Here is a 19,293-nt window from a genome sequence, read left to right on the forward strand (position 1 = left end):
CTTTTGAGAGGATGAGAATTTTGTATGATTACATGACTCAAGCATAATTCTTGCCAGTCTATCAAGGAAACCAAGTTGGACTGTCTCAGGACCCCGTGGGGCTTTCTGCTGGGCTTGTCTTGGGACAGACACCGTCCCTGGCTGTGGGTGGATGCCGTGCATTACGTAGTGGGGTGACAAATGGTGTCAGGATGGAAGAGGAGATGTCAAGACCTCGATATTAAAGAATTTGTAGCCTAAGTAGACACGGTGTTCTCAGGAAACAAGTGTAATGCTGTCCCCATTTTAAAGATCTTATCAGTGGTTGGCAGAAAAAGAAAAAAAAAAAAAAAGTGGATTAAATGTTAAATTCACAGCCCAGTATTGTCTCTTATCCATGGGATCATCACTTCTCTCCCAGGGGCCCAGTTTCGTGCTCCTTGAAAATAGATTGAGTGATGAAATGGAAGATGTTGCATGCTGCAGTTTCACCCTGGCTGTTGACCATACTGTAGGTGACACTGCCTTGGATAGCCTGTCTGAAATGGATGCCCAGCTTGCTTTCTCCAGACTGCCTGGCATTGCCCTTCAGCAAGCTGTTCACGAGGCTTGATATCCCTGGAGATCAGTCTGGCCTCCACCAGAACCGATCCTATCTCCTCTCTCCCGTGTGGACCATTCACCTGACAATTCATCACTTTTAGCCTCTCCAAGTAGAAGAAAGGATCAACACAATGGCAGTATTGCTCCTTCTGTACAGGGCATGGGAGTTATTACCTTCCCCTCCGAGATTTCTGCCTGTGTTGGTCTCGCTGCTGGAGGAGGCTGGAGCTGCAGCCTCCCAGAGGAGACACAAGGCCTCTCAGAGCCACTTGTGCAATAACAGCAGCACCTCTTATCTGCAAAGACCATTTAAGCAGTAAAATACTCCATCCGAGCCGGGCACAGCCAGGCTTCCAGTGTAATTACATGGGAAGATGAGCTGTGGGGGGAAGGGAAGCAACCTAACCCTGTCCAACAAAGGTATTCCGGAGGGAGCTGCTTAAACTCGTCCACAGGGCTAATTAGCCGTGTTATTTTCTTGTTATTTCTGGGTCCCCTCTACAGTGTCAGATGTTTGATAGTCACCAGCAAGAGGAAACAAAGGGCATCCTCCAGGCATGGCACTGGAAGAAGGCTGGGTTTGCTGCTTCGTGGTTTTTTCACAGCCCCAGGGCCAGGGTCTGTGCATGGCTCCTTGGTCTGTCGGTGCCACCAAAACCTGACACCTTCCCTGCTTGTTTCCCTGTGTCTGGGGGTGCCGATATGCTCTGGTCTTCCTGGAAAAAGCCCACCCCAGAGTGCTTGAAAAATTGCTCTGTTCCTTCCTCTGTGACTCCGAGCGCTGTCCTACCCTCAGCTGACAGCCAGCGCACAATCAGAGCTAAGTGCTTTGTTTTTCAAGATGAGGCAGAGACGAGAGAGCTACACATGCCAGAGCTTTGTGTTTGCACTCTTCTCGGTTTAGCCTCTTGCACAGCATCCAGGAAGCTCTTCTGGCCACCCCAGAGGACCTTGCTGGCAAAGACACCGTCCTGGCATGGCCTCCCCATGCCCTCTGTGGGTTTTGTGCAGAGGGGAGAACCTCAGCAGAGCTGGGGCAGTGCTTGGTGTGATATCCAAGACACCATCTGTTGGCTTAAAATACCCCACTAAACGTTTTGGTGCAGATAACTGAACCCCAGAAGTGGCAGAAACTGGGCATAGAAGTGACACAAAAAAAAAAGCCAAGCTGTGTCCCTGGGGAATTTCATGGGGGAGGACATGAGGAACACAAGAATGTTGATAACATCTGAGCATTGCCATGCTTCTCTCTTAACTGAGCTGTTTTTGGCAATGTGGGGGGCTGTTTGCTGAATGAGGCAATAGGTGGGCATTTCCAGGTTTGTGATAATTTGGGGAATCGTAAAGAAGCAAAGAGGAGAAAATAGCAGGGGACGCAAATGCACGAGATATCTTTCCTCTGCTTCCCTGTTAGCAATGGTTTTCTCAGCAGTGATAATTCAGGAGAGGCCCTTTACCTTGGCAGCCACCTGAGATGATTTTCCAATTAGCCAAATTCTCAGGCTGGCTCCCGTGAGCTGTGTGGAGAGCTCCTCAGCAGCGCATTACGCAGCCTGCTTGTCATTTCCACCCCGGTCTCACGGGTGGATCTCGCTCTGAGCACACCAGCTCTGTGACTACCAGCTTCTCTAATACTTTTTCTTCTCTGAACCTGTACCTTGGAGGCTCTCAGGTGGCTTTTCTGATGCAGCCTGAAGGACCTTCTGGGCCTGCCAATGTACCCTGGCTGGAGGGGACAGGGGTCTCCACACCGACTGCACCCAGTTAGTCCTGGAGCTGCAGCAGCATCAGGAGCTTTTGGGGTGTCCAGCAGCCTGATGGCAGCCAGCCCTTCAGTCAGGAGTATTTATCAGACTTCTGGGTGGGCTTCTCTCAAGAATATCATCTAGAAAGTGAAAAGAAATGGTGTACCTGGAGCCGGTCTGTCTGGGTGATGGGCTCGGGGGCAGGATGGTGTGGGAGCAGAGCCAGGACACCACTTGTGTGCCTGCTCAGGACACACTCTGCTCCTATGAGTGCTGAGCATGGGCACGCGTGGCAGCAGCACTGAGGGCAACCTCTCACCCATGCTTGTCCCCGTTGTGTTACAGACCAGGGCTGTGCTCCCAGCACCAACAAGCAGCTGTCTAAAGAGGCTGGAGGATGCCTGTGGTGCCTGATCCTTCCTAGGCCTGTGCCAAGGATGGATGCACAGCCCATGGCAGCTTCTCTAGACCAGGCAGCCTTTGCCAAATGGGTACCTGGAGACAGCCTTGGACAACCAGCTGGTACGCTATAAGTCCCGTTATATTAATAAAGGCTTGGCCTGAGCTTCTGGGGAGCAGTGGTACGCTTCCCAGTCACGACGCCTTCTTTCTACGGGCTCCCAGAGTTGTGAGCCATGCCAGGTACCTCAAATGCTCTCTGATCTGAGTATTGAAGTTTCTCAGAGATGGATTACCATGTGTAATTGCCATGATGGATAACGCGGCGTGGTATTGAACGGGGCCCTGGAGTCATTCAGGACCTACATTCGCCCCGCATGTTCAGATGGAAAATTAAATGATTCTTAAAATAATAAATGTGCACCCTGGAGAGAAATACTCAGCTGCTCCCTCAAGAGGAGCTGTGCTGTTCTTGTGTTGAGCAAGGAATGAGGAAGGTAATTGAAAAGTTATTACTTTGGGGGCAAATTTATCTTGGCTTGTATAGCGCTGCAAATACACTTGACTGGTGAAGCAATACATGAACTGCAACAGGGAGAGCAGCCTGCTTCAGAAAAAACAGGCCAAACGATCTGGGGGTGATTTTTGCACAGCCCTGTGCTCCGCGTGGTGGCTGCGGTCCTGAGCTAAGGCTGTGCCACCCAACCCGGGTGACAGCGTGCGGGCTGATGTGTGCCACATGCCCACGGAGGTCCCCAAAAGCTGCAGGGCAGTGGTCAGAGCAGGAGTGCTGGGACACGGGCAGCAGGCTAAGAGAGGCTGCCCCACGCCAACATCTCTCCAAAAGTGCCACGGCTTCGAGCCCAGCGCCCTGCACCTTCCCCATGGGCAGCTTCATTGGGTGGTGCTGGATGGAGACCACAGGCACCCTGCTGTGCTGTCTCCAGCTGCTAGCAGCCGTTTGGGCCCTTCCACGTAATTTTGTCTTTGTGACTGTGCTGTGAAGGTGGAAGCAGGATGGGAGGACCAGCAGGTGGGAGGAGGACATTATCGACATATCTGTAATGTGAGGCTCAGCCCCAGGACAGGGGCAGGGTGATGGGGGAATCTCTGCCTTTGGAGATGCTCAAACCTCAGCTGGACAAGCGTGTGACACAGCTTGGAAGCTGTCCCCTTTGTGCAGAGCTGGAGGCCTCCAGAAGTCGCATTCTGCCTCAGTTGCTCTGCTTCTGCTGGGCTGTTTTGCAAAGAGAAGGAATTAAACCCCGCTCGTCCCACAGAGGTGATGATGCTTTGGGATCTGCAGTCTGCCTCATCAGAGAGCTGAGCCTCAGACAAGCTACAGCTGAGGACATTTCCACGGTTGTGCTGGAGGTGTGAGGGGTTTTCAGGTCTCCCAGACCAGGCAGTGACAAGGGTGAGGGTGCCCTATGGGATGGTGTGCTGATGCTTTGAGAAGGTGCTGGCACGGCTGTGTAGTGCTCCAGCCCCTCAGCCCTGGGCCCTGCACACCCCAAAGTGAGAAAAGCAAGAAAAAAGCAAGAAAAAAGCAAAAAAAAAGCAGAAAGGGGAATTTGCTCCTCTGTGTCTGCTTAGGGCCTGGCCTGTCTGCAGGGAATTTCAAAGCAACACTTCAAAAGTTTTTTTTTTTTTTTTTCCCGTTTGTTTTCAAAAATTAATTCAAATGAAATAAAAGTTTTCACATGTTGGCTTTGCTGTTTTTTATTATTAAAAAAAAAAAAAAAAAAGCTCTCAAATAATTAGAGTACTCCAAGTAAACAGGCTCTTCATGCTTTATTACCTGATGTGTATTATGGCTCTGTTAATGCACTGTGGCATTTCTGCCATTTTCCGTATTTCAAAATGTTTTAAAGATGGGACTCAAATCATCAGCATTAATTGCCAGCGAAACAGAAATGAACCTTCTAAAAGGGAAATCATTTTATAGCTCTAATTTGATTAAGCGGCAAAGCTCATTGTTTCCATCTTAGGTGGACAGTAAAAACACGAGTAAAGTTAATATTTATTAATCCTAATGTGCAGGCCAGGTAATTGCATTGCCCGCTGCGGCAGCGAGGGCTGCGTGACTCTCACTTGCTCTCTCGCTGTATGTTTGCACACCCTTTGGGTAAACAGGAAAACGAGGAGGGTTTGGTGCTAATTAGGGAGACGAAATCTCCTTTGCAAAGGGCTCCTGATTTTAATTGTGAGCTCGGTAATTGTGCCTGGTGACAGCGGCCCAAACCCAGGGTGGGTGAGCAGCTCCGGGAGGAGCCGTGGCTTACGCGGGCAGAGATGTGTCCGTGGGCATGCACACGTGTGCAGGAGCTCTCTCATGTCACACACACATCTTCCCACAATTCCAAAATGACTTTTTTTTCCCCCAATTTTTTTCTCCCTGTCCCTTTCCTTGCATCCTGAGGAGATGTGAAGCATCCTGATACCATGAGCAGGGCCAGCACCGTGCTGTCACCAGCATGACCGATATCTCGTGTTCCCCAAACCTAGGAACTTCTGGGGCTCTTTCTGCCCTGGCTCCTCTGCAGCCAGTGGATATCTATCTCTCCTTGGCTGCTGGTTCAAGCTCAGTTCAGTGCCTGGATGGTTTTGCCTTCAACAGTTTGCTTGCCCATGTCTGTGAATCCGCTCACTTCCATCAGTGCACTGGGCAATTCTTGGCATCTTGGCTGGTGGACATTGGGCTCTTCTGTAGGAAAGATGCTTTATAAGGCAGAAGTAGGTGTGCATGTTGGGGGAAAAACATGACGATTGCCCAGGGCATCACACCACTAAGTCAGAACCACACTGGGCACACAGCTTTTACATCTCTGACTTAAAAATACCTGCATCGAGCCCCTCTTCCCGTGGGGGCATCACCCTGCAGCCATGCAGTGGTCACCACGACCTCCCTGTCTGAATGTGAGCCTGGCTGGGACCTGCCAGGCTGAGGCTGAACCACGCGGCCGTGAGCAGGTGCTAAACCTGTGACCTCTGCACCAGCACCGACCTGAATTAACACGAGCTGCTTCCCAGATCATTTGTGCTGGGCAGGGGCAGATTAAGGAACTTTCTAGCCTCCTCCCAGTCCACTCAAAGAAAAGAGCCCCGGAGGGTCACAAACCGACCATTTGATTTCCCCACCAAGCCAGCTCAGCATCTTGCAGGATTGGCCCCCTTGCATCCTGCCTTTTAATTGCTGACTGATTGTAATATAGGATTTTATTTTCCCTATAATGACTCTTGGGGCCCCCAGATGTTCTCCTCAAGTGTGGTTGCGTCAGCACTAGAGACTGAATGACTGATACCAGCAATTTTTACAGCTTGAAAGGAGAGAAATATGTGAAGGGGATTTAATTTAGCTCTGATACTGTGTCTTCATCTTCAAGACTCTACAAGAAAACGACATCAAAAGGTTATTTTACAACGAGAGGAGGGAGAATTAGCCTGAGAGGGAGAGATCACCGAGCTGGCTTTCTAATATCAGTTCATTATAGGGAACACGTTTGCACAGCCGCTTCACTGCTGCTGTTAATTTAAACCAAGATGATTAAAAGCTGTAATTGCACCATTTTAAATAAATGTCCGCTATCTGGATTATTATATTTTTAATTAGCGTGGCTCTGTCCAATGTTTTTATCTCTCTGATTGATTTGTTTATGCTGCATTTATTTATAATGCATTGATCTCCCTGACCCTGCTACCTCCCCAGCCTGCAGTTTGGTCACGGTTCCAGCAAATGGAAGAGGGAGTCTGACCCGAACCAGGAAAGAGCAAAAGGTATGGGTCAGCTCTCCCTCCCGAGCTCGTCACAGCTCTCCTTCTTCTTGCCTCCTGACCCAAGAGCTCTTCTGCTATTTGCTCTTCCCCAGGGCTGTGGAGGAGGCTGGTGGGCTGGAGGGCTGGCTGGCAGGGAGGTGGGATGGGGAAGGATTGAATTGTCCTTCAGGAAAACCTGACAAACCCGTGGTGCTGGCAGAAGCATCCCAGGATCCTGAGGTTTCATCCTGTGTGGTAGGACCCATCCTTTAAGCATTATGTCCCCAGAAGGATCATGCTCCTCTGTCTTCAAAGGACTGTCTAAAAATGTAAAATTTCCCTAGCAGAAGGTAAGATTTCCTGGCATGCTGTGCTACCTGTGCTGGAAGTACCTCCTGCCCAGAGCTGTTGAACAAAGCACATTTGCAGTCCTTGCTCTCTTCCTTAGCACCACCTGAAGCAATGCAACTGTTGGGGAAACCCCAGATGAGCACCTAAGCCCATGCTGGACCTCAATACCCCGTTGCACGCTGCTGTCTGTCAGGGGCAAGGAGAGGCAAGCATGAATACCTTGTAGATCATTGTCCTGATGTTCAGGGCACTTCTGGTTGCTGCTGGAGGGTGTACTGATGGGTAAGTGCTGCGAATATGCAAGAGACCACTTGCTCCTATAGGCCTCTGGGTGCCTCTGCTGCTGCAGTTATCTCTTATCACTCACAGTGTCTGCGGGTCAGGGGCTGCTGTGGACCCCCTCGTGGAGGTTGTCCAGCTAGGGTCAGCATCCCGACTGGTTCTGTGCCCTGTTTTGCCCTGAGACCTCTCTCCCAGACTCGGTTTTGCTATGAACACTGAGCTCTGCAAACAGGCAAGTCCTACAGCACTTCCCTGCTTCCAAAAAACAGCAACAGAGACATCAACCAGAAACCCAGACCAGATCCTGGGCTTCGCAAGCCCGGGGAGCCAGATTCCAGATACCTCTCCTGGCATCCATGCTAGAGTTGCTTCTTTATTGGTTATACGATTCACACCACCTGCCCCGTTGATGGGTGCTTAGAAGAGTGCCAGCTTAGCTCTGGGACTGGTGGCTGAACACCCACCTTGGCTTCAGGGCCCGCTCCTATTTCTGCTGTTGTTTCTTCGTGCCCTCAGGGACCCCGCTGCTCTGCAGCCCTGGAACGGAGGGAGAAGCGTGACACGGGCCCCTCGGTGAGGAGCCAGCTGTGGGTGGCAGGTTTTCCAGGCTGCAGGATGGATGAGCAGCTCCTGGGATCTCTGCTGATCCATGGGGAGCTGCTTCTGCCTCTGGGGACATGTCCAGGGGGGGTGGAGGAAGATGTTCTCTGGTGTTTTGCTCTGCTCTGATGACAGCCAGGTTTTTATTCAAATAGCTCTGCAAGAAGAGGGAGAGGTTTACCGTGAAAGACTCCAACTTTCACTTAAAACATTTTTTCTTACATTCCTACAATTCCTCCAGACCCTCCCTCAAACTCTCCTAGGAACAAATATTCTGGAAGACGCTCCCTAAAGCATGGCCTGTTTCGTGCTTTGCAACCCTGCCAGCTGCCCAGGGGACCTCTCCCCCTGCCCCTACAGCTGTTTTATTTGCCCCAGCAGGACTGACCGTCTTTCGGAGGTAAGCTTCCACCTCGGAGCCAGCTGCATCCTCGATCAGGGTGAGGTGGTCCAGGATCCTCGCCCCTTTCAGCTTGCACAAAGTGTGCAGCAGAGTTTTCAGGGTCCGCAGGGGGAGCTCGTTCGTGCACTGCCTCAGTTTCTCCTTTGGGATTGACTTCAGGAGGGTGTTGACATCCAGCAGGATTTGGTCCAGGTCAATGGTGTTGATGGTGTGTGGGAGAAGACGTGTAGTCCTCCAGAGACATTTGGCCAACAGGTCAGAAAACTTATCTGGGCTGCCCTCGGCACTCAGGCTGCCTTGGAGCAGCTTGAGCAAGGCACAGAAGATCCCCGTCTGGTCAGATTTTTCTAAGACCCTTCTCATGAGGACATTAATGGACTGTATGAGCTTCCGATCTTCCTCTCGGTCCCCCTCCAGGAATTCCAGCATTAAGGTAAGGAGGTTGTGCATTACATCCTTCAGCACCTCCATCGAGGCCTCCTGAGCCAGGTTCTTCTCCTGGAAGAGAAACAACATGGCCTGGATGACGCCTTTGCATCGCAGGATGATTTGGTCCTTCCCACATTTCTCATCAGATTCCTTCTGCTTTTGGATCAACTTGAATGGTTGGAAGCTGGCTACAAGGAACTCATTAACATGCCCAGCCATGGCTTCTGCTTTGTTCTTCTGCCTCAGGATATTCTCAATTTCTTCCACCGCCTGAATGCTGGTGTCAGCATCGCTATTTCTGACGCCACAAATAAGGGAATTAATAGCAGGGGTGATGTTATGACACGTGTTTTCGGTGTCTGAGGAGGAGGGCAAGGTCTGGAATTCAGGGATCGTTTCTAGATGAATGATGTCCCTCAGATTTAAGTGCCTGTATTTTCTGGAGACCAGCCTGCACTCGTGCTGTCCTGTATGTGGAGGCAGAGACTGAGGAGCCTCAGCCGCCTTATTCAGATTTCCTCCTTCAGGGCTGGTGGGCTCTGGCTTTGAGGGTGCACCTCCTGCCTGCTGGCAGACGTCTTCACAGCCGGTGTTTGACTCCTGTTGAGGCTTTTCACAAAGATGTTTTGCCGGAGACACTCGTGGCCTGCCAGGTTCCTGCTCTGCAGTTTGTCCCAGCACCCGCATATATTCTTCAGGGAGATCCCCAACGATTCTGAGCACAATTTCCCCATGGGTTTTGCAAGCTGTGACCATGATGTTTAGCGCAGCGTTATGAATAGCTCTGTCTTTGTCTCCGAGGAAGGCAGCTATCTTCTTCAAGGCTTTGCCAGGGCTGGGCTCACACACCTCCAGGCTGTACTCCTCAAGTAGATGACCCATCTCCACCAGGCATCCTGCCTGCTGCTTGGTGTTCTGGACCTTGATGCCTTCCATGAGGAAGCTGAACACCTTCTTAGCTGGGTACACCAGGCACGTGCCCTTCAGGACAGTGTGCACTAATTTACAAATGACTTTCCTTGGCTCCCCTATCTTCAGGACGAGGTATGGAAGGAAGGAAAGGGCCTCATTCTCCATCAGCTGGTACTTTTCTTGGATCAGCAAAGTCAGCAGCAGGTTGAGGTACTCCAGGCTCTTGATAAGCACCCACGTGTTGGAGTCAAAGAAACGCAGGGAAAGCCATTTCAGGATCAGGTCCAGGCAGCTGATGACTCCTTCCTTCTCTGTCTCCAGGTGCCTGATCATCACGGCCAAGGCTTTGATTTGGTGCAGGAAGCTGGGGTGGAACAGTTCCACCTGGAAGCTCCTGGACACGCAGCTGCTCATCTGGGCCTTCAGCTGCTCGATGTACCTTTTGTTGGGAGCAGTGAAGTTCCACTGCAGCACTTTCCTGCTTTTCTCGTCCCTCAGTCTTTGCTCTTTCCCCCTGGGGACAACAATGAAGATGGGTATGGTGTTGTCCTCATCCTTCAGCGTGGGCTTTGCCTGTGCTTTCCCCTTGGCTGCACCCACGTCTTTCACGCCTTCCTCTCCTGGCATGGGCTCCTTGGGACCCTGCTTCTGCTCTCTGACGGGTTTGGGTGCTGACTCTTCAGCTGATGATTGTGAAGAGAAGGTTGTTGTTGCAGGTGGTGTGGTTGGAACAGAGGGCAAAGTGGCAGTGGCGTTGTCTGTAGGGTGCCCAGACAGCGACTCGACAGAAGCAGCGGGTTGTGCTGACAGGCTGGCGTTGGCATTCTCCAGGATCGCCAGTACGTGGTCCCTTGCACCCGCCTTCAGCTCGCTGGTGGCCTCAGCCATCTTCTCAAAGCCCAGGTGCATGATGAAGAAGGGCAGGGCTGCCTGTGAGGCTGCGAACACCTCCCCGTTGCTGTCCTGTAGGCAGGAGAAGAGCAGCGGCACGCAGCGGAGCAGGCCCGAGGGAGCTGACCGCAGGGTGGGCAGCTCTTCAGCCAGCCACTGTGCCAGCTCCTGCTTCTGGAAGGCCATCGCTTCTCCCAGCTCTCCTGAAATTTCCTGCCCACCAAACCACTGGGATATGTCGAGCTGTGCAGCCCAGGCATTCACGGCAGCCAGGGCGGCCGCTCTCATGCTGCTCTTGCAGTCCCTGAGCAGAGCGATGAGGGGAAGGCCCAAGTCCTTCATGTGCTGTGCGATGTTGGAGCCCATGGCTGTGGAGAGGTGCTGGAGGACCCTCAGGGCCGTCTGTACCAGGCTGGGGTTCGGGTGGTGGAGACAAGCCCTCAGGGCTGTTGGGAGCTCTCCTATGTTTGGCTGGATGTGTTTGGCATCCTGAAGGATGCAGGTGACCTCTTCCAGGCCATCCTTCTGGATGCTCCAATCCTTCTCCTGCAGCTTGGCCAGCAGCTGTGGTGTGATTCTGTCACTAATGTCTGTGGCTCCTGTCCTTCTGTGATCCTCCTGGGTCTTATCACCCGGGCCTGGTTTGGGGTTGGCACGGCTGGGAGCTGGTGGGACCTTCCCGTGCACCTTCTTCAGCTCAGCATCTATCTGGGGGAGAAGGGGCAGCTTCTCGCTCTCCATCAGCTCTCTGAGCGGGTCTCCCACGTACAGGTAAATAACCCCCAGCAAAGTGATGGCCGATCTCTGCACGCTGGGCTGAGCAACAGCGAGAGCAATCCTCAGGGTATTTATCAGTGTCTTGGCCTCCATGCCAGCAAAGCCAAATTCCAGGATTGCCTTTGATAGCCAGTCCAAGATCTTGGTCTGGATCCTGGAATTACTCTGTGAGAAAGCCAGTGCCACAGCTGTCTGTGCTGTCCACGGCAATGAGCATGCCTCTGCTATAGCTGTCAAGGCTCCTTGGGCACTGTTGCTGCACAGCACGTCTCCCACCATTTCCACCACACTTTCCAGGACAATTTGAGCAGACGTCCTGGAGAAGTCCCCTTCCTGGGCTAGCAGAGTGATTGTGTGGAGTTTCTTCTGCATCACCTGGAGCTTTGTCTCCTTGCACCCCCGTGACAGCAGTCTCACCAGGGCTTGGCACGGTATCTCGCTTTTCTTCATCTCCCTGATAGCCTTCTGCAGGGTCTCTATGCTGGAAATCCGTTCTTTCCAATCGTTGCTTTCCAAGTGCTGAATGCAGGTTTCGGGGAACATGGCTGCCACCTTTTCCTTGCACTCTTCCTCCGAGAGCTCTGGTTCACACATCTTGCTCGAGCCCACCCTTCACATCTGCTGTTGGGCTCTGTCCTTCCAGGGCTGGCCAGGTTTCCTTCCAAGCACCCTAAACGAGGAGCAAGAGGGCGGTGCGGGGTGTCCTTGCCAATGGAGAGGTGCAGATGTTACGGCGGCACTTTTGGGCCCCTCCTGGCAGGGTGCATGGAGCCCACGAGCCGCCTGCCATGAGTGCTGGCCATTGTGAGGTCGGAGCCACCCACGGGGAGCCACAGCACTATGGTGGGGTCCCAGTGCCACCACTGTCACATTCCTACAGGTGGGTCTGAGCCCCTGGGCAAAGGCATCAGCACAGGCAGCATCACCTCCAGCCCTTGTTGCCCCCAGGGGTGGTTTATTCGGGCTGTGGAAGATGTAGTCTAGAGGCAGGGACAGCCACGCATCGTGCCACCACAGCCGTCTGGTCCCCTGAGCCTGTAACTGGACATAACCCTTCCTCCCTCTGCCCACACGGCTCCTGCTGAGACTGGGAGGCTGGCAGCTGAGTGAGTAAGGAGTAGTTTGGGATGCTGAACAACAACAAAATTGCCAGGGGAGAGAAGATTTTCACTGAGCCAATTTTTTTAAAGGTTTTCTTTAGAACAAAACCCACCGTTTTTAAATGGAGATAGCACAGTTCGCTTTTATGCTATTTAACTTTCTTCCAGCCTGTTACAAGTTGACACCTTTTGCATGAGAAATGCCCTGTAGAAATGAAAAACAGGCACTCAGCCGTGGGCAAAAATCTCTGGCAGTGCAGCAGCACTGCCTGCGTCCTCAAAGGAAGGTGAGGATCCTACAGGGAAAGCTCCTTCTTTTTTGCAGGAGCCCTGCATCCAGCTCCACTGCTCGGACAGCCCCTGGTGCAGAGGAGACCTGTGCAGAGCGTCTGCCCTCACGGACAGGGATGCACAGACCACGAACAGGACAATCCGTGCTCTTTGGCTCTCTCTGCTGGCTGCAGTGCACCCCACTCGTGGGCTGGTGCTCCTCAGGGGGTCCCCCAACATTGCAACCCCTGGGGAAGAGGCTGGTGTGGGGAGCAGAGCAGCAGGGACAGAAGTCCCATGTTGGAGCCTCTGGGAAGGATCACACACCACAACGAGCACTAGAAGTAAAATAGGGAAGGAAAGAGGTGGCAGCGAGGTTTCCCCAAAAAGCCTTGCAAATGCAACAGCTGATTTCCAGGAGGATCCTTTTCTTCCCTAAGCCTCCAGCTGGAGGGACAGATTTTCCTTGAAGGCAAAACCCAGAGCTGCGCAAGGGAGCAAATATTCGGGAGGCATTCACCAACTCTGCTCTGTGCTGGGGGAACAGAGCCTAACAAGTGCTGAGGGACGGGCACGGGAGGGCCAGGAGCATCCCTCTGGGGCCAGCTTTGTCGGGGCTGGAGGCTGGAGCATTTCCTCCCACCAGCAGAGCACGGCAGCCTGCCTGCAGCTGCGAGGGATCGGGATGCAGGCAGCAGGGAGCAGCAGCAGCGATGCTCTGGGGGGTGAGCAGAACCAAGTCCCTCTCCCTCTGCCCCAGCAGTGAGCAAAGCCTGGCTCTGAGTGCATCATTTCATGCTTTCTCAGGGCATCTCTCTATAAGAAATACCGTGGACCTTTGTGAAGCCTCGTTTTGTTAATTGAGTGGGTTTGGGTTCCACCCTGGTGGGTTTCTTTGCTGGATGGTGCTGGAAATATCAGGTCATGGCACAAAGTGCCATGTGTACTGTACATAGGAGAAAAACTGCACTTGGAGATATTTTTAGAGAGCTTGTTAATTTTGGGGGTTCTGCCAGGCATTTGCAGGATAACTCTCCCAAGACTGGGATCCAGACTGCTGAGGTACTCACAGTATCTGGCCAAAAAATTCTTCTGGATATGCTATTAGGTGCTAACAAAAGCGACAAATAATTCACTAATAAAACAAAGGAGAAAGAAAAACGCTCACTGTAAGTGAATTTTACTGCATTATTCTGGTGAGAAGCTGTCAAAGAGTCAGAAGGTGTTCAGAGGAGAGAGAGTACAGCCTGTTCCTTTATCATAATAACTTTTATTGCCTAGGTATAGTTTCTCACCCCGGTCAATAAGCATCCTGCTGCTTTGTTTTCAGAGCATTAGGGCTCGGTTACAGCAGCAAATGCTTCTTTCCAGCTGCCTGGTGCTGACCCACCCAGGGGCTGGGGGCTGCTCCAGTGCTCCCCAGAGGTGCTGGGATTTTGGCAGGATGGAGGGGAAAAGATTCCCATGGTGAGAGCACTGGGAATAGGGGATGCTCCCAGTGCCCACAGATCAGAGCAATGATGAGTCTGCCGTGACACTTGCTGGGAGCTACAGGGGAAGATTAAATACAAAAACACCGTGGACCCTCTTACAGGCTGTTCTGGGTGAAGGACAGTTGTGCCCAGGGGTCTGGGCTCTTTGTAATTTCTGCAGAGCCAAAAAGAGCAAACTGATGCCAGAGCAGCCCCAGGCTATGAAGTTTGGATCCCAGAAGCATTCCTCGTGCACCACAGCTAGGATTGCTTCGAGCTATCTGTCACCAAGGAGCCCTCTGGGCCAAGGAAGACTTGGCCTTTCTAACAATTTGGGCTTCACATAACGAAGATCCTGGCCTGCTTGCTAGAGCCAATGGCCCTTCCTGGCATCATTACTTGGAGAGGTTGCTGCTGGGGATGGCTGAGCAGCTCATCGCTGGCTTCCCATGGGGGCATCTGTGCTCTCAGGCCTCGTACAATCCTTTCTGGTTTTCAATAAAAGCAATCCTTTGGACAGCAGTTTCAAGCCCTTTTACATGGCTCCTCATGGACGTTTCCCTGCAGTGCCTCATGAATCACCAGCTGAAGGTACCTGCTGGGGTGGGGATCGCTCTGGGTCTGCCCATGCCACCGAGTGCACGAGGAGAGGTGAATCAGCCAGCGGGGACCATCACAGCCCCCAGGCTGCCCCAAACTGATGCAGGGGATGCTCCTCTATGGAGTCTCGGCTCTGAGCTGCCGAGAACCTCACTGGAAAACCTCTGTCAAAGCCTCTCTTTTCCACTTTGGCAGCTTAGACCCATGGAGCTGACCGCACCGTGTGCTCTCACTCCACATCCAGCCCGGCATGAGCCTTCCCAAGCCAGCACACTGCCGTGGATGCATGGGCAGGGATTACATCCAGCCATTTAATCCCTTTAGCCCATAGTTCCCACCTAAGAGAAGCAATAAATCTTTCTTTGTCTTTGTAGCCTCCGTAGCTCAGCAAGGCAAGTCCATCAGCATCGTGTTTGCATGGCTCCCAGTCCCTGGGATTGCAGGTGCTGCTGTGGTGCTATTACGTGTGATGCTGCTGTGTTTGATGCCCTGGGAGCCACCTCCCCAGCCTCCAGGAGCTCCTGAGCTGCCTGAAGGAGCAGGTTTGTCTGTCTGCCTCCGAGCAGAGGGCACTCACACTTGCCTCCACCAGTACATCTTCATTAAGCCGCGCAGAAGCCGCCGCGCCGTGCCGCCAGCCGCGCCGGGCTGGTGTAGCATGTGAATCACTTCGTCTTGGTTCCTGCCTGTGCCCGTGGATCATCCATATCCCTGCTTGTGACGGGCTTCACTCCTGCAGTTGGCAGGATTAAACTCCCTTCAAAAGAACTGCCTGAGCATAGTGACCGAGAGGAAAAACCTCAGGCGAGGAGCGCTCTATTTATAGCCCGTGAAGGATGGACTCGGTGCATAAGAATATTCGAGCCCCCGGCACCTCCACCCCCCTCTCTGTTCCTATAGCTGCTGTCTTACAGCTGTCTCGGCGCTGAAGAATTGGATGCTTTTTGAAAGCTGACTGGATCCTCAGTCAGGAGAGGAGAAAAGGGACAGGGGTGGGGAGATCTCAGCTTTGCTGAGTCCCCTAAAATGTGTTCCTTAGAGGACAGCCAGCAGCAGAGGAATCAGGCGTGATGTAGGACTGGTGCTTTCCCCTTGGTCTGCATCTACACTTTCAAAGGGGGTCCTATTCTTACCCTATCTGCTTTCAGGGCAGCAAAATGATCTGCATTGCTTGCACTGCCCACAGCACTTCCCGGAGGCTCCCCCAGGGCTGCCCCTTTGCTCTCTCCCAGGGGTGAGTTAACGTTGCACCCAGCTCAGCTGCACCAGCCACAAAGAACAGCAACCCCGGTTCTCACCTTCGGATACGATGTCTGTGAAACATTTCCTACCTTTACTCCCGAATGATGAATTTCTGATCAAAATGACATTTGTGCCCCACGCCTCCAGCTCACCCATGACTGCACGACAGAAAGCAGCTCGGCTGGGAGGAGAAGAGGCTCTGGAAAAGCACGATGAATTTATCTTCCATTGAGGAAAGTGTTTCTTTTTCTCAGTGCCATCTCCTACCCAGCTGACACTTTTAATAATGTCGTTAATGATGATGGAGTGGGTAGAAAAGCTGCTGTAGCGGGTTTACTAGGTGGAGAGATGCTGATAGCGTGGGGCTAGCACCTTGCCTTTACAGGGATGTGACCCCCCTGCACAGTGGAACAAAGAAGAAGTTTCTGAAGGGATCTCAGAAGTGGTGTTTGCTGGGGATGTTGCCAGGGATAAAATACACCAGGTAAGAAAATGTTTTGGTGTTTGTGAGTGAAAAGAAAAAAGGCACACTGGGGGTAAAGCAGCACTGTGAACCTCTTTTTTGATACCCACAGCTTCCAACACACAGCTGTGATTTCCAGCAGTGTCACTGGAGCCGGGTGCAAATCCTCTAGCCCCACTGAATTGCCGGTGCTGTGGATTTGACTCAATCCCAATTACAGGGATTTGATGTCTAAAATACTGCAGTGTCCCTAGGTCCCTTAGAAAGACAACAGCAAAAAATTTTACGTAAAGAAATCGTGTGTTATGTATGTGCGTGTGGGGGCTGTGCTGCCATTTGCCCCGAGACGGGCAGCATTTCCAAGACAAGCAGGCTGAGAGAGGTGAATTAGGTTTCCTCAGTGACCAGCAAGTCCCAGCATCACTGTTTGAAACATAAACTTTATTGCAACGAAGGATTAAAAATAGTACATCTGAAAGAGCCGCAGAGTGCATGTCATTAAGGAACTAGTCAGAAATCACAACTCAAGCAAATCGTGTACAATTGGAACAGAAAGTTTTATTAAAACAACTCGAAATCGAACTCAGATTTTCCTCGCGTGTTTCATTTCACCATAACCGTGTATTTACAGTCTTCGCCTCTTGTGGTGAAGGTTCTGCTCGGGGCGGGGGGCTAGGAGGAAGGCAGGGATGGATGGGGAGGAGAGGTGGGTTTCAAAAGCTAACAGGATGTGAAAGTTTTCCAGAAGAAGTTCTTGCAGCCCGCTTTGCGTTCCCGGGGCGCCAGAGCGGGGTTTGAGTTAGCCGAGCGCTCCAGCTCCAGTCTCACTTCGTCCTGCTCGGCCCCTCGGGACAAGTCCTCAGACTCCAGGGCTTCATTTTCTGTCTGGCTGGGCTCTGAGAGCAGTTCTGCCAAAAAGTACTTGGCCAGTTCCTTGGGGAGAAGGGAGAGAAAGAGGGAGAGAGAGCACGATTACTCTTTGGCTACCTGGGGCTCGCTCTGTGCCCTTGCTCTGCGCCCAGGACAGCGGCACAGCTCCGCAGGAGACGGGGAGCTGCATCTCCCCAGCAGCTCAGCCCAGCCAGCAGCTGCCCCAAAGCAGCCGTGGCTACAAAATAAAGCGGAGCAGGAGAGCACCGACATCTACCTGGTGTGCTGAAGGGATCGCTGGGCAGGGAAGGAGCTCACCCGAGCATCTCCCTGCCACCCCATCCCTCCCAGATGAACTCGGGGAGGATGCTGAGGCTGCTGCTGAAGCGGCACGGGGCAGGTTTTTGGGAAAGCAGCTGAGCTGGGGCACCCTCTCACTGGGGGATCTTTCCTCTCCTCCCTCCGAGCCCTGGATGCCCCCTTGCATGGCAGAAGACACCTTCCTGCTGCATCGAGGCAGCTGCCTCGGTTCTGCACCCCGGAGAAGCCTCGGGGAGCTCCTCCAGGGGCTGTGCCCTCTGTGCGGGCAGCTCCTCATCCCCCACAGACTGGGCTGAGGGGGTCTCCCCATCCTGTCCCCAGCCATCCAGCCACCATGGCCCATCTCTGGTGGGGAACCAGGGGTCTGTTGGGGTGCTGCAGCAAGCGGCCTGGGGTCTGGAGCAGGGACATCGGGGAGGTTTGGTGAGGAACGGGAGGAACGCACTGAGGGTACCGGGGTGCGCAGCGGGGAAGCGGAGGGGTCTGAAGTGGGGAAATTAGGGGGTCTGCCAGGGGGGATGGAGGGGAGCAGGGGAGGGGAAGCAGGAGGAGAAGCGGGGCTGCGCAGCGGGGCTGTCGGGGTCTCCAGCGGGGTGCCCGCCCCGTCGGGGGGGGGGGGGGGGGGCTCTCACCTGCTTCCCGGCGGCGGCAGCCAGGGATTTCTGCAGGAACTGCCGGAGCCGAGGGTCCGAGGGGGCGGCCGAGACGGTGCCGAGGGCCAGGGCGATGGAGAGCAGGGCCAGGGCGCAGTGGAGGCGGCACGACAGCATCTCGCCGGCGGGGCGGGCACGGGCAGGAGGCGGCGGGGAAGCGCTGGCGGCTCCGCTGCGGCTCGGCTCCGGCGTTGGGGATCTCCTCGCCTCCCGCCGCCTTTATAAACCCTTCTCCTGACGTCAAGGCGGGGGCGCCCCCCTCGCCCCACGCCGCCGGGGGTGGGTCCCTGCCCGAGCTTGGGGAGGGGGGGGGGGAGCCGCGGCCGGGGATGCTCCGCTCTGCCCGGGGCTGGCCAGGAGCCCACGGCGCTCCCCCCACTTTGTGCTCCCCTCCTCGGTGCTTTCCGGCTGCCCCCCGCCTCCTTTTCTCCCCAAACCGCCGTCTGTCTGGGTCCTCGACGCTGCTCGTCTGTTCTCCCCTCTCCGAGCCTCCAGCATCCCCCCGGGGGGCGGTGGGGAACCCCCCGGCTGTGCGCCCCAGCGGGGCTGCCCGCCCCGTCGGGTAAGAAAAGGCTTCAGAAGGGGGGAAAATGCAAACCTTCCCCCAAAAAGCGGCTTAGCAGCAGGGAACAGAGGGTGCTGAGCTGTCCCCAGGGGTAATTTCTGCCTCCCCGGCTCTGCAGCATCTCTGCAGCTGGGCAAAGCGGGGACCAGCCGGTGCCTTGGTGTCATGCATGTCCCCCCGGTCCTGGGTTCAACGGTGCTGGTCCCATGGGGGATGTGCCCATCATTGGGACAGTCTCCCCATCTCCCCCAGACTGTCCCCACGGCTGGCTGGTGCCCACACAGAAGGATCCTTCCACACCAAGGGACTCCCCAGCCCTCTGCCAGGAGCAGAGATTGGGGCTCTGCTACCACCCCACTGTGTGGTGTCGGGGGCCCTCTCCTCCCATTCCCAGCTGGGGGAAGTCAAAGGCTTGTGGGAACAAGGCTGCTGCTGCTCAGAGGTCTCCAGAAATCTCCAGAAGGACTCTTTCATTTCATGTGGAATTAACACCCACCCAGCACACTCACAGACTGCCTTGCTGAGGCTGGACTAGGAGTGAGGAGAGTGTACCGAGGTGTTCCTGCTCCACTTTACAGCCCAGCAAGGGGAATTGATGCTGGGTGCTGGT

General features: G+C 53.8%; 1 protein-coding gene and 1 pseudogene across 1 annotated transcript; both read right to left on the reverse strand.

Moving 5' to 3' along the window:
• Positions 1 to 7,914: 7,914 nt before the first annotated feature.
• Positions 7,915 to 11,721, reverse strand: LOC137861214 (cytoskeleton-associated protein 5 pseudogene; annotated as a pseudogene).
• Positions 11,722 to 16,694: 4,973 nt separating this feature from the next.
• Positions 16,695 to 18,630, reverse strand: SST (somatostatin). Its single transcript, XM_068691561.1, has 2 exons — positions 18,098 to 18,630; positions 16,695 to 17,207 (listed from the first exon to the last, which is right to left on the reverse strand). Exons 1-2 carry the CDS (start codon positions 18,233 to 18,235, stop codon positions 16,995 to 16,997), a joined length of 351 nt encoding a protein of 116 aa, XP_068547662.1. The 5' UTR covers positions 18,236 to 18,630; the 3' UTR covers positions 16,695 to 16,994.
• Positions 18,631 to 19,293: the final 663 nt, after the last annotated feature.

The sequence above is a fragment of the Anas acuta genome, chromosome 9, assembly GCF_963932015.1.
Source record: "Anas acuta chromosome 9, bAnaAcu1.1, whole genome shotgun sequence".
In the NCBI taxonomy this organism is placed as follows: domain Eukaryota; kingdom Metazoa; phylum Chordata; class Aves; order Anseriformes; family Anatidae; genus Anas; species Anas acuta.

What these genes read in the sequence shown, in the direction of transcription:
- SST (XM_068691561.1), bottom strand. Translation starts at nt 18,235, where the DNA reads ATGCTGTCGTGCCGCCTCCACTGCGCCCTGGCCCTGCTCTCCATCGCC. An exon ending in CTGCCGCCGCCGGGAAGCAG is followed by an intron (nt 17,208 to 18,097) that starts GTGAGAGCCCCC and finishes CTTCTCCCCAAG; the next exon opens with GAACTGGCCAAGTACTTTTT.